Raw genomic sequence first — 13,072 nt, forward strand, 5'->3', positions numbered from 1 at the left:
TTGAGTCCAGAAAATTAACAGAAGTGTAATAATGAAGAAAGGTTTCATACAATATATTTGGCTGAACAAGTCTGTTAGCTGTTCCAAATGTAATGAATCAGGAGAAATGTGTTAAAAACACAGATAGTATTTACACTTCTGAGAGTCACACGGTAAAGTTCATTTATGATATAATGGTGCCAAACCAGTTTGCATGTGTGTGTTTGTCTGAGAGAGTGAGTGCTGTTTATACAGCTCTCCCTGAACACGGTTAAAGTGGTCACTGGGTAAAGTGTTAATGACAAGCAGACCGCGGCATTCCAGCTTTGCTCTGCAGCCTAGGAGGACAATCACTAAACATTCACTTCTCTCTCTGCCTCAAACTTACTCTATTTTTGTTCCATCCTTTACTTTCTTTTCATTTCACATTTTTTCACATCTCAATTCTCTTTCTTTTTTCCTCTCCTCGCACATGTGTCTGTTGGTTGACTTGTACTCCCCTCCCTGAGAGTGAGGCTTTCTTCTGGATGTATTTCTCTCTGACAGAGGTGTGATTGAGGATGTGTGTTTAACCGCTGTGTTCACGGAGGAACCCTGAGAGTGTGTGTATTTAGCGCGAGTGTGTACGTGAGTGGTCATTACGACCAGGAGTGAGCAGTTTCACAGGGTGTTTGCTGTCAGCTTTCAGTCGAGTGTGGTGTGTATGCAAACAGTCTGTATGTAAATGTGGGTGGGTGGTGAGGTTCTTAGGTGTTTTAGTAGGACAGAAAGGGAGTGAGGGAAAACTGCAGCTGATAACAGCCTGGAGGAGTCCGTCTGCTTTTAATCAGAACACACACACGCAGACAGTTACACATCCTCTTACACCCTCCGCCGTCTAATCTAGAGACCCCCTCAGAGTGTTGCTATCACTGGAGGCACCATCTTTCCTAGTGTGGGACATCTGTCTCTACCCAGAGGCTACTCAAAGTTGCAGACTCCACACACGTTTACAGAGTGCCGGTATATTTAGGTGGTTTATCTGGAAGCCACATTGTTGGCCCTTATCTGCAAACGTTCTTTTTGTTACAACTCAGAATGACAAAGAAAGGAGTTGATTTAGATGTTTTCCAGGTCTGGAGGATGGAAACAGTTTCACATTTCCAGAATTTAAACATTCTTTTATCTAAAACATCAATCCGTCCGTCTGTCCATTTATCATCCGTCCATCCATTTGTCCACCTGTCTGTCAATTCCTCCATCCATCTTTGCAGTTATTGTATTTGCGAGTTCCTTAGTTAAAGCCGAATCTGTGACTCATTCAGGGACGATTTTTGAAGTGATCCTTCAAAACAAGAAATCTCACTGAAAGAAATGCAACACTTTGTCATGAAAAATGTCCATACATGAAGAAACCTTTTTTTTAAATCATCTCAACCACTTTTCCAGCCTTCGTGCTTGCTGTGCACACATCAGCTGAGCCCGCAAGCATGATCTAGCAAATGTTCCCAGTAAAGCCGCTCCATGTCCGCACCGTAAAACCCGAGCCTGATTTCACAGAAATTTAAACACATGAGACGGCATGCGTACTCATGCATCATCATTTAGCAGTGAGAGAGTCTGATCTCAGCCGATTTGGCCCACCCTGACCTCTCCGCCGGCTGAGCTGCGATCGCGGAATGAGCGTGTCTGCCACTGTGACTAATCATTACTTCCTTTTATTAAAGCTTCACTTTGATGCCTGTAATCAGTTCAGCCTCCTCATTTGTTTTGCACTCCAAAATGAGTCAGAGCGGGCTTCATGCTCAACTTTTACATGGGGATGATCACAGGGACATGATATGGGGGTGAAAACAAACCAGATGGAATATTTTCCCTCTGATTTTGATTTCTGTCTCAGTATGTTAGAAAATACACAATGCATGTTGTAATACGTCATATTTTTATTATATACAAAACAAAATCATGCATGTTTAAAAAGTAAAAGGAAATTTTATACATTTTTTGAAAATGTTTTCAAAATGAATATCTGAGTAGTGCACTGTGTCTTTGTATCTATCTCCCTTTAGTCTTAAACCCTAAATAAACATCCATGTAATAGGGGTAGAGTTTGGAGCAGGGTAAAGTTGCAAAACATTATTACAATAATGTGATGGAGCACTGTTCAGTAAATAATCTGAAATAGAGTATCGCCACTATTTGACACATTGTACAAGTTGACGATTGTGCTGCAAATTGCATGTGGGTCAGAGGAAAATATTTCACTCTGAACACACAATCCCCACTATGAGACATGCTTTTCTTTAGCTAGATTTATTACAAAAAAATCCTAATAAAAGATACCTGGTCAAAGAAAATGTCGACTCCAAAGAGAAAATCACACTAATATTTTGTTAGACCACCTTTAGCTTTGATTACTGTATGGCAACACTATTTTTTGGTCAGGCTTTGTAGATTGAGGTATGTAGTTGGTACAACTGTTTAATGTATTGTAATGTGTTTTCAATACTTATGTATTTATCTTTGTTTCCAGATGCATGAGCTGCCTGAGCACAAGGTGGAAGTGCTACTGGGACCAAGAGCACCACCAATGCCTCTCAAGCAAAGATGAATCAAAGCCAAATCTGCTTGAAGTGAGTAATTCTCCCTCCAATCTATCAACCAGACAGATCCCAGGAGGAGTTCATGATATCAGTATCCTACAAGCTCAAACCTCCGACACAATCCAGACCTGGCTGTAAAAAAGAAAAGTTTTCTTTTAATAATCTGAGTCCAGACTGGTTAGGCAAGAGCAGCCATGTGGTGAATCATCGTGCGGTTACAATGTCAGTGTCTCAACTACAGTGTGCAGAAATGTTGAAACCAGCTATAAAATCTCAAGAGGTTCTGCCTTTACAGACTCATAACAGGATAATGTGGTATTTTAAAGCTCCTATGACCTGCTCTAAAGTTTCACTCTCTGCCAGATATTTGCGAATGAGTGAAAGAGTATATTCACTGTGCCTTAACGTCTGTAAGGAACTACTTTTGTATTTTTTTGAGTAGGAGCCCATACACATAAATTTTATAGATATTTATTTAGTAACATAAACCATGTAAGTGCAAGAAATGCTCTAAAACAACAACAAAAAAAGCATATCAAATAGAGTAAGAAGATACGAGCGCAAAAAAGGGAAAGTTATCCATAACAAGCCCAGCCTCATTGGAAACTATTACCAGCCTTCTTTGGACGCTTTCCTGACAACATCAAGATTAAGTCAGCTATCAAACTATTTGTGTCGACTTTAGAATTTTACTGCTGAGCCAAATCCCATGGCCTGCGTGGCCCCGCAGATTTTCCCTCTCTGCTCAAAGTCTTTTATTATCGGGTCACATGGGAGGGGGAGGACACGGCTCTCGCTCCTCTGGTCAACCACAGGTCTACTGGTGTTTTCCTTAAGCCTTTTATTGCTATGACTGTTTAATGATTAGTTTTATATCTCATGAGTTTTACACAGTTGGAGTAATAGAAGCATGATTGCATCTGTAAAGTAAATGGAGTAAATCTCCATCAGATTAGCATGAAAGAATGGTGCTTTTTTAAAGCTGCTTTATGTATTTAAATTATAGTTTCTGTTTAAACATGAAATAAGATTTTTATAATATGGGTCATGAGGTCATCGGGAAGTAGGTTGCCGTTTCCTGCTCTGCTTGGGGCTTCACAGCGTCCGGTGGGTCTGTTTTTCTAATCCTTCATCGTCTCCCTATTTGAAGTCATTGTTCCTTCCCTCAAAGGGAGACTTCACCCTCTCATTTCCTGCTTGTCCAGATAAACAGGACAGGTATTTTTGGGTGGTGGATGTATGGAAGGGGGGCAGAGGAAGCTATTGTTTTCTTTAACTCTTGTATGTCACTTCCTTCCCCTCTTGAATTCCCCCGTCTCCCACTGCAGAGTGCTGCTTCCTGTCCCAGCCTGATTCCCTCTGAGGCTGTTCCATCACCTTCAGGAATGGCCCAAGACTTCACCATGACGCTCAGCAACATCCAAGGGGTACGTCAGATATCCTCCAGCCTCTGAACTGGGCTGTGTCTAGAAACCACATGTGGTGAATGTGATTGGAAGAAAAGAGAAGCATATGGTGTCTTTGCTTCAAGCTGGGCTAAAACAGATGAATGTTTTTGCTCTGGGATTGGGGTCAATGGATGACTGAAACCAGTCTGGGTGTTCTACTTGTTGAGAATACATTGACTCTTAACCATTACAATGTCTGCTTGCTATGACATAAAAATATAAAAATTAGACTTTTTCAGCATGAAATTTGATTGTATCTTGTAACATTCAATCAAAACGCAAATCAATCAAAGGGAAAAGTATTTAAAAAAATTAATAATGTGGTTGCACAAAATGTACACAATCCCAAACTAAAATGTTGTTTCAAACATTTTTTTTTTATAGTTTCTTGAGTCCACACGCTCAACAAAGTTCATTTTCCTTGAAGGATTTTTCTATCATGGCTCATTTGCATCCATTAGTTACCAGTATTATGTCATTGTACAAAAATGTCAGTCAGGAGAAGGGTACAAAAAAAGAAACACTGCAGTTTATATATGTCCATCCATCCATCCATCCATTTTCTGTTCACCCTTTGTCCCTAATGGGGTCGGGAGGGTTGCTGGTGCCTATCTCCAGCTACGTTCCAGGCGAGAGGCTGGGTTCACCCTGGACAGGTCGCCAGTCTGTCGCAGGGCAACACAGAGACATACAGGACAAACACACAGGGAGAATTTAGAGAGACCAATTAACCTGACAGTCATGTTTTTGGACTGTGGGAGGAAGCCGGAGTACCCGGAGAGAACCCACGCATGCACAGGGAGAACATGCAAACTCCATGCAGAAAGTCCCCAGCCGGGAATTGAACCCAGGACATTCTTGCTGCAAGGCAACAGTGCTACCAACTGCGCCACTGTGCAGCCCCAGTAAAGGCAGTAACAAATAATTCTAAAAAAATAACAACAACCTTTATCCAATATTGGTGAATAGAGAGGCTGTAACTAGCAATGTTGACTTAGCTACAGCAATTTCTGGTAGAAGCAGGTTATGTTTAACATGTGATAGCAATGTTGTGGATTCTCCGTGTGTCTAAAATAAGTCATAACTTTAAAAGACAGATGCATTTTCACCCAAATGAATCTTCCACATTACATCGACCTGCAGATGAGACTGAATGCAGATATTACCTTAATAAAGTGTCAGTGTTTGCACACTTAGCAACCGGGTTCTTGTAGCTTTTTGTTTGTGACACCATTCCCTCCAACAGATTTGTCTTTTCACTGGAATTGCACAGGATAAATGTCACACTATTTGTGGGAAATCTATGATCTGACTTTCGAGAATCACTGTAAGAGATGAAGAGTTCCTCAGCTGTTTGGGCATGCTCATCCTCCGGTATCCAACCATGATGAGTTGTGCCTTTGTCAGCACACTGTACAGTGTGTGTATTCAGCCCGAGGCAGCAACACTCGGAGCAGGAGCTTAATTTTGCTCTTGTTCATTTTCATTCAGACAGTCCTCTCAGATCACTGGTTAAAACTCCCATTCATGTAGTTAATCTGCACTCAGGGGCTTCAGAAGCTGACGCTGCACCAATGAGGATGAGGACACAACTCTAAGATCTGCTCAAAATGCCAGTGCTGACTGGTTGCCAGGCGTAGCCAGTCACACTCTTAACCCCGGCTGGCCTCTCACGTTGTCTTTCTGGTGTGTTGCTATGGTGACAGACATTAAGTCACACACAGACTTCTTCAGGATAGCTGTTAATGCTATTCTTCATTATGAAAGTTTATACAGACTGACATTGTTTGATCAATGTCTTCATCTTGGACAAGTCAGCAGAGCAGGAAATGTGCTGCCAATCAAATTTAGCCGGTGCTCGGATCCTCCGGGATCTTTCTTTTGAATTCCCACGCTTTCACCACAGAGAAAAAATAAATTCAGAGCAAGTTTCTCATCTTTTACATCCCATCTCTGACTGACTCTCAGAGAAATTTTCACAGTAGTACAGAAGAACCGTGTAGCTGCCATAAATATTAGCCGTCTCCGGTGTCAGAAAGCGCCGTGAAATAGCAGCGTCCTGGAGAGGCCGATCAAAGTAGACCCATTTAAGCCGGCCGGATTCACAGACAAATGACTTCTTCCACTTTAAGCACTTATCGTCTGCTGCTCTTACCTGTCTCTGCTTCTCCATGGTCTCAGATATCCCCGCTCCGGAGAACTCAGGGCACTTATTTTGTGGAGAAATAAATTCACACTCATTATTCTGACTCCCAGATGAGCTGCCGAGGTGTGGGAGTCCAGATGTTTATGAATATGAAATCTGAAAGTCTTTTTCTGGCAAGCTCAGTTAATATGGGATTAATTTTATTTTCATTTTCCTGGTGCCTTCTCAGGGTTGATGATTGTTGCCAGAAATTAAGATTCTGTGCATTTGTTTCATCCTTTTTTCTTTTATTTTTCAAATCTTGAGAGCCACATAGTATCACATTTTTCTTGGCCGTTGTTTTCTAGATATTCCATATTGTTTAAAGTAAGTGTCTTGCTCAACAGAAGGAGAAGCTTGAGTGTGACTTTGGAACAGAACGGCGCTATGTGGCCATATGGCTGGACAACTCAACTGTCAAGTGCAGTGGGGTGACGGTAAGTACTGACAATAACCTTCCAGAAATAACCAGTGAGGCAATTTGTTTCATCCACCGCTTTACTGAGCTCATTCTTGTTATACTTAAAGCTTGTTTGTCAGCTGTTTTTAATAATAACTTTCCTTTGTTATGAGCTAACAAGAGACCCATTATCACAGCGCTGACCACATTTATTGGCAACCCTGGAAAAGATGCATAATTGCAGAAGTATATTACACTAAAATATCTTAAAAAAACAATTACAACCTGAAATTTGTGCACACTTATCAAGTTAAAAAAAATCTAATTTTAAGGAATTGTTAGGAACAAAATCTGAAGTCGTACAATTATTAGTTTCTATGCTTTTAATAATTTTGTATGATCCACATTTACCAATGGATCATCCCACCCTTCTCCCTTTAGGTTGGGATATAGTCTTGTAATATGAGATTTCACAGTCTCACTTAGAGACCATTACTCTCAATATAATCTCTACAGATATTCTGAAGTTCTGTATTGTTAACCTGTTTAAAGACCCACTAAGGACCAACATTATGTTCAATTCCAGCAAAGGGCATCAGATTTTTCTTTAAAATCTTCTGTTTTTTGAAAACATTAACTGGTAAGGCATTCTAGTAGGTAGTGGTGGGCAACGCTAAATAAAACTGAATTGCACTAACCCCAACCAACATAGTGTTCATTAGAAGGCAGTGCTAAAACGATAAACAAAATGTTAGCTCATTACTACTGTTCCCACTACTGCTTATAGGAATCTCAGGATCTTTGGATCAGCATCTCATATTCTCCACCATAATTCACAGTTAGTATTTGTGGCTTTCCCAGATATTTTGTTTTACTAAACTCCAGTTCAGATCTCAGTTGACTTTAGCTATTTCCACAGGTTTTGAGATGAAATGACAGAAAACCTTTCCCTTTCATGCCTCTCAAATAACCAGTTGGTTTACAGATTGCATTTAATTATTGTTATGGAGACTTAGTAACCCAAAGATGCAATTCTTTGTGCAATCCTCTCTGTACAACTTCTTTAGACGTCCTTGATTTGCTCTTACGTGTTATTCTCTCCAGCTCATTTTGTGCTAGGTGAACCATGTCTTTGTTGATTTGACAAAGATAATGAAAGACAAATGGTCTTTCACTATCCTATGAAAGACCCAATAATGACCCATTAGTAGTTTACTGACAGAGATCACCAGATATGTATTGGGAATGTTCTGGTATTTCAAAGAGTTCATGGTGTTATGAACTCTAACAAGGTTCCCAGAGCCTTTGTAAGAAAAAATAGGCCCACAGCATTATTAGACCTCTACCATATTAAAATATGACCATGAAGAGTTTTTTTCAAATATTCATCCATTGTTGCACACTAAACATACCTAAAGTGTCTGTTGTTAAGAGTGAATAATTAGTCTGTTCTAATCAAAACTCATAATCTTTGCAGCATATATTAAAAATCCAATGTTCGTTATACTCCATCAGAAACTGTGTTTTTATAGCAGGACTCTTAAATATTGATTGGCTCATAGACAGCATCTAATAGTTCTTACTGAGACTTAACTCCAAGATGTTACTCTTTGTGCAACAGTAAAATTAGTAGATTGTTTTGTGGTTCCAAGATAAATAACAGACCATTTGCAGCGTAGAAACTCTGATCAGCCTGAAAAGATATAAATAACGTGAAAGCTTAATTTACATAAATTTAGTTAACTTTAAATCAGTTGTATCATTAAAGAAATCATTATTTTCTAACATGGTTTTACCCCACCCAATTGAATAAATTATAGTCAAATTAAAGATTTGATTTATTAAAAATATTCAGTGTGACATTATCCACTGCAATACTCCATTCCCTGTGCACTAAATCCATCTAAAAGGGCTTTTAGATGGATACATCTAACAATGCTTTTAGGTGAATTTAGTGGTGCCAATAAATGTGGCTCCCGCTGTATGTGGGGCAACAGTAAGAAGAAGCAGAATGGATATAACACAGAGTCCAAGCACACAATGTTTTGCTGATATTACCTTCCTCTTTGCTCATTTAGTTGTTCACCAATCAGAGGAGTCAGATTTACCATCTCAGCCTCAGGAGAGCAGGATACTTCATCAGTCAGAGGGAGGATATATTCCTTGACAGCCCTCAGCCCATGAAAGGTAAGACATAAAACCTATGATTAGACAGACATGCAAAAAGAATGAAAAACACAGCCCGGTGCTATGCTGAGATCCTTCTCCTCTTCCGTACTTTAAAGGGAAAAAACAACAAAAAAAACATGACACCGATGAGAATGCATTCCTGGCGAGACGGCTGGATTTGATTGACCCTGTTGAAAAATAAAGAAATACTTACAGGGATAGACAGTGTCAGACTGCCTTTCACTTGTAATGATAGCAGTTTGTGTATTCCAACACATAATTTGCCAACAACCAGCAATTTACCATAATGTTATATTCTGCTAACGCCTAATTACACATAATAATTACAGAACATGGGGGAGCTGCAAGTGAAGGTGTTATCATTGCTTCTTAGAAGCAATGTCCAAACCTATTGCCGCAAATACAATTTGAGCTCCATGACAACAGCGAGATGATGAGAGGTGGCTTGCGTTGTTGAACTTGGCATATTGTCTTGCGGAGCCGCTCCAAGCCAGTTGTTTGCTTGTCCCAGTCCCAGATGTGACGTACGCAGTCCATGTGAGCAACAGCCCTGGCCCGCTGCCAGACATTCTGCTTAACAGGCACCTCGTCGCAGCATGCAAAGTCATCACATTTTAAAATGACACACACTTTATCACATACATACAGATGCGTGCGGCCTAATATGCACACAGTCGTGCAGATGTGCATGCGGTAATACAAATGGGACGTCTCGCTGGGAGGCACTTTGGAACACGAACATAATCATTTGTTTTCCCTGGCTTTGTTCTCATCCTCTCTGGGGTTTTTTTTTTTTTTTCCTGGTTTATTTTTATAACCATGAATATATCACCCTCCAAATGTTTATTCTGCTTATTTAGAGCATGCAGCCCATATGGTTCATGTAAGCTGTGGAGGGTTCTAACAGCGTGCCTTCAGCTGACCATTCAAGGCCAGCACAGCAAACAGATGCTTTTTCAGGCAGGGGGACAAGTACTCCAATTATTTACTTCAGTAAAAGCACCAATGCAGCAGCCTAAAAAGACTCAGATTGATTACATGCTAAATATATTGCAAATATAGGTCATGCATGAAATTAGACAAAGCATCAGCAGCAACATTTAATTACACTGGGCGCTGCCTTTTGTAGAACATGATGAGCCTAAAAATAGTTTAGACTACTGTTCTAATGTTTGCAATTTCCACAAATTAGCTTACGGAGCTGCTTGCACCCATCCGTGCGTTATTATCACTGAGAAAGTACTTTGTAGACATTTTTTCCAATAGATGCGTTTGAGAATGATAATACTTTTCAAAGAGAGTTTGTTACCATCAATTTTCTGGTCTCATCTCTAATTTTTAGTTAGATTTCGGTCAGGACTTTGAGTGAGCCATTCCGACACACAAGTGAGATTTGATGGGGACATTGTTGCTCTGGCTGCATGTTTAGGGTTGTCCACACTTTTCAGAATTTGTTGTACTATTTTCCAGAAGAATTGTTGAAAATCCCCTTAAAACATATGTGTGCTTAAATATTTTATCAAATCAAATCAGTGTTTATATATGTATACTGCCAAATTACATCAATGTGCGAAGATGCATTCACTGAATGGAACGATATCTGGTTATTAATATTTTTTTTATATTTTATCAATATATTCTGCCACAACCATGGGCCACATCAAACTGATTTATTACACTCATGAACTTCATATGACTCAAGATGAAAATGAGTTTGACACCCCTGATCTAGACAAAGACACTAAAAATAATCTTCATACTATTGTCTGAATAATGTCTGTCTCTCCCCTCCTCCCTCCCGTCTCCCTTTAGTGGAGGTGTACAACTGTGGAGTGGGCAGTTCAGACTGCTCCCAGTGCTGGGGCCGTGAGGATCAGGGACACCTCTGTGGATGGTGTGAAAACAGCTGCAGGCCGAGGGATGACTGCCAGCCAGACAGGGATGTGTGTCCTGCTCCTGAGATCCACAAGGTAAAATCCTTGCATTCAATATTCAACCTTCTCCTCTTCCTCCGTTTCTCTGTGGCCTCCAGCCTCAGTTTAGTTTTGCTGAATCATGAGGTCACTCATATGGTCCTTTATGTCCAGTGTCAGCTGCTGAGGGCCTGTTTGGACCGATTCCTAATAAAACAGTTCATTCTGCAACTACACCAACACTCACTCAGCCACAGCCCACATGGGACATAGCGGAGAGGATCTGTGATCCATCAGGAGGGCATGGGAACACCTCCCTCCCTTTAAAACATCAACATGTGTGTGTTTAATCTGTGCGGATTGGGAGCTGTAAGCGTAAAAGCCTTCATGTGAAAGAAACCACAGAAGCTAGAATAAGCTCTCATGAGAGATTTTTTTGACGTTCAACCATAACAGGAACAAAACCACTCTGGTAAAAAAAAAAGGAATTAAGGGTCGTTTATCTAACACAGATCTGATTGCGGTTGTGTCATCGTCATCTCTAAAAGGGTAGCTCCCTCAAATGCTTCTTTGCGGCTCAGATGGATGATCATATTTATTTGTTTGCCTAACTGTAGTGGAAGCGCTTTCAGTCTCATCCCTGAAGTCTGTTTTCTGCAGCTTATATCGGCACAGCCACGGTAGGCGGTCATGGGAAGCACGGCTCACATGAGAGCCAGTCGGCCCGAACTTCCTGTAGATAAAACCTGGTCAGCCCAGGAGAATAAGCAAAGCAGAACAAAGCAGCCAAATACACACACACACACGCCCCCACACACACCAAACTCCTTCACGTATACACACACATAAGCCCACAATCTGTCACACAAACTGGCCATATTGAAGCATTCATGATTATCCTTCATTCTTTGTAGCTGTCAGCATACTGTGACTAACAGGATGCTCTTTGAGAGCCTAACTCATATGGACTTCTTACGTGACTGAAGTTAGCTGGGCCGAGATGTGTGTGGGTAGACTATTGTTGCACGGTTCTCTTGCACACACCCGCACACGCACATTGGTTCTCGCAGGAGAGAGGATTGTGGGGCTGTGGTTCACTCGGGTGTGTGATGCAATGCTTTGGCAGCCGTGTTTTCTCAGAGAATCCGCAGGGGTTAAAGCCCAAGTACTCCAACTTACTGAAACCAGATCCCATCTCCCTCAACACACACACACGCAAAATCAGACAGCAGCAGCTCTTTGTTATACAATCATGCTGTGGCTACAGTAATGAAACATGTTTGTCTTCACTCTCCCGTGTCACATGTAATCTCTGTCACGAGATACAGGTGCCAAAATATCAATATTAAAATGGAGGACTTCATTATTCGTTAAAGTTTTCCACCTAAACCCTAATTATGAAAAATGCTTTCTGTTTCATGCGCCGGTGTCAGACAAAGGAGAAATTTATTATCTCCCTGGGGTCTTTGTTCCCCTGTTATGTTTAGGCCAGTTCATCGCTAAAAGAAAACACACTTTGGCATCCAAAACAGGAACTGACAACATGGTTTACCCACAACATGTAAAGAAAAAAGAACAGAAGGACCTGGCTCATAGAGGAAAGAGGATGTGGAAAGGCTTGGACAGAGAAAAGGGTGGAGAGCGCTACATTTACAACGAGGAGCTTTTTTCCTGTTTTTGTCTTTGAGTCTTCCTTGATTAAAGTGATGCAGAGGAACTGGACTGACAGGAGGAGGATGAAAGCTATGGCGACAACAGACAAAATAAACAAAAGGAAAGCATATGTTTCAGGGCAGGTTGGATACAGTATATTGCGGTGGAAACGTTTAGACTCCAAAAGCTTGCTCAAGTTTTGCCGCATTGCAACCCTTAAACGTTGTCGTGTCGGCTTGGAACAACACAAAGTTAAGCTCATAAATGGAAAGAAAATACCACGTTTTTTAAAATCTAAATCTAAAAAGTGTGAGGTGCTTTTGTAAGCCAAACAATCCCCATAGCATGATGCTGACACCACCGTGTTTCACAGTGGCGATGGTATTTTCATGGTGATGTCCAGTGTAAGGGTCAAAAGGTTCAGTCCTAGTCTAATCTGATCAGATCATCCTCTTCCATGTGCTTTCTGTGTCTCATACATGGTTTGTGTCAAACTGCTGATGGTACTTCTTACATTTTTTCCTTCTACAAGAGCTTTCTTCTTGCCACTCTTCTACGAAGGACAAAATTGTGGAGAGAATTAATAAAAAAGTTTTGATTCTCCCACCTAAGCCCCAGCTCTCTTAGATTATGCTCTGAGATTTCTCAAAGATTAGGGTATTCTTAAATTAGGCTAATTATTGACTTTTGAATGTAATTGCAGTGGATTTTATTTAAGGGTT

The 13,072-nt window shown here is 40.7% G+C and overlaps 1 protein-coding gene across 4 annotated transcripts in view; it reads left to right on the top strand.

Annotated features, from left to right (window-relative positions):
- plxnd1 (plexin D1) overlaps positions 1–13,072 on the top strand; it is a 104,492-nt gene that overhangs the window by 36,942 nt on the left and 54,478 nt on the right. For all 4 annotated transcript variants that reach the window (XM_032558079.1, XM_032558236.1, XM_032557997.1 and 1 more), the window contains exons 8-12: positions 2,492–2,591; positions 3,890–3,988; positions 6,542–6,631; positions 8,673–8,781; positions 10,597–10,754. In XM_032558079.1, coding sequence (XP_032413970.1) covers positions 2,492–2,591; positions 3,890–3,988; positions 6,542–6,631; positions 8,673–8,781; positions 10,597–10,754 — 556 coding nt within the window. The remainder of the gene's footprint in view (positions 1–2,491; positions 2,592–3,889; positions 3,989–6,541; positions 6,632–8,672; positions 8,782–10,596; positions 10,755–13,072) is intronic.

Source organism: Xiphophorus hellerii, chromosome 1 (genome assembly GCF_003331165.1).
Source record: "Xiphophorus hellerii strain 12219 chromosome 1, Xiphophorus_hellerii-4.1, whole genome shotgun sequence".
NCBI classification, from domain to species: Eukaryota; Metazoa; Chordata; class Actinopteri; order Cyprinodontiformes; family Poeciliidae; genus Xiphophorus; species Xiphophorus hellerii.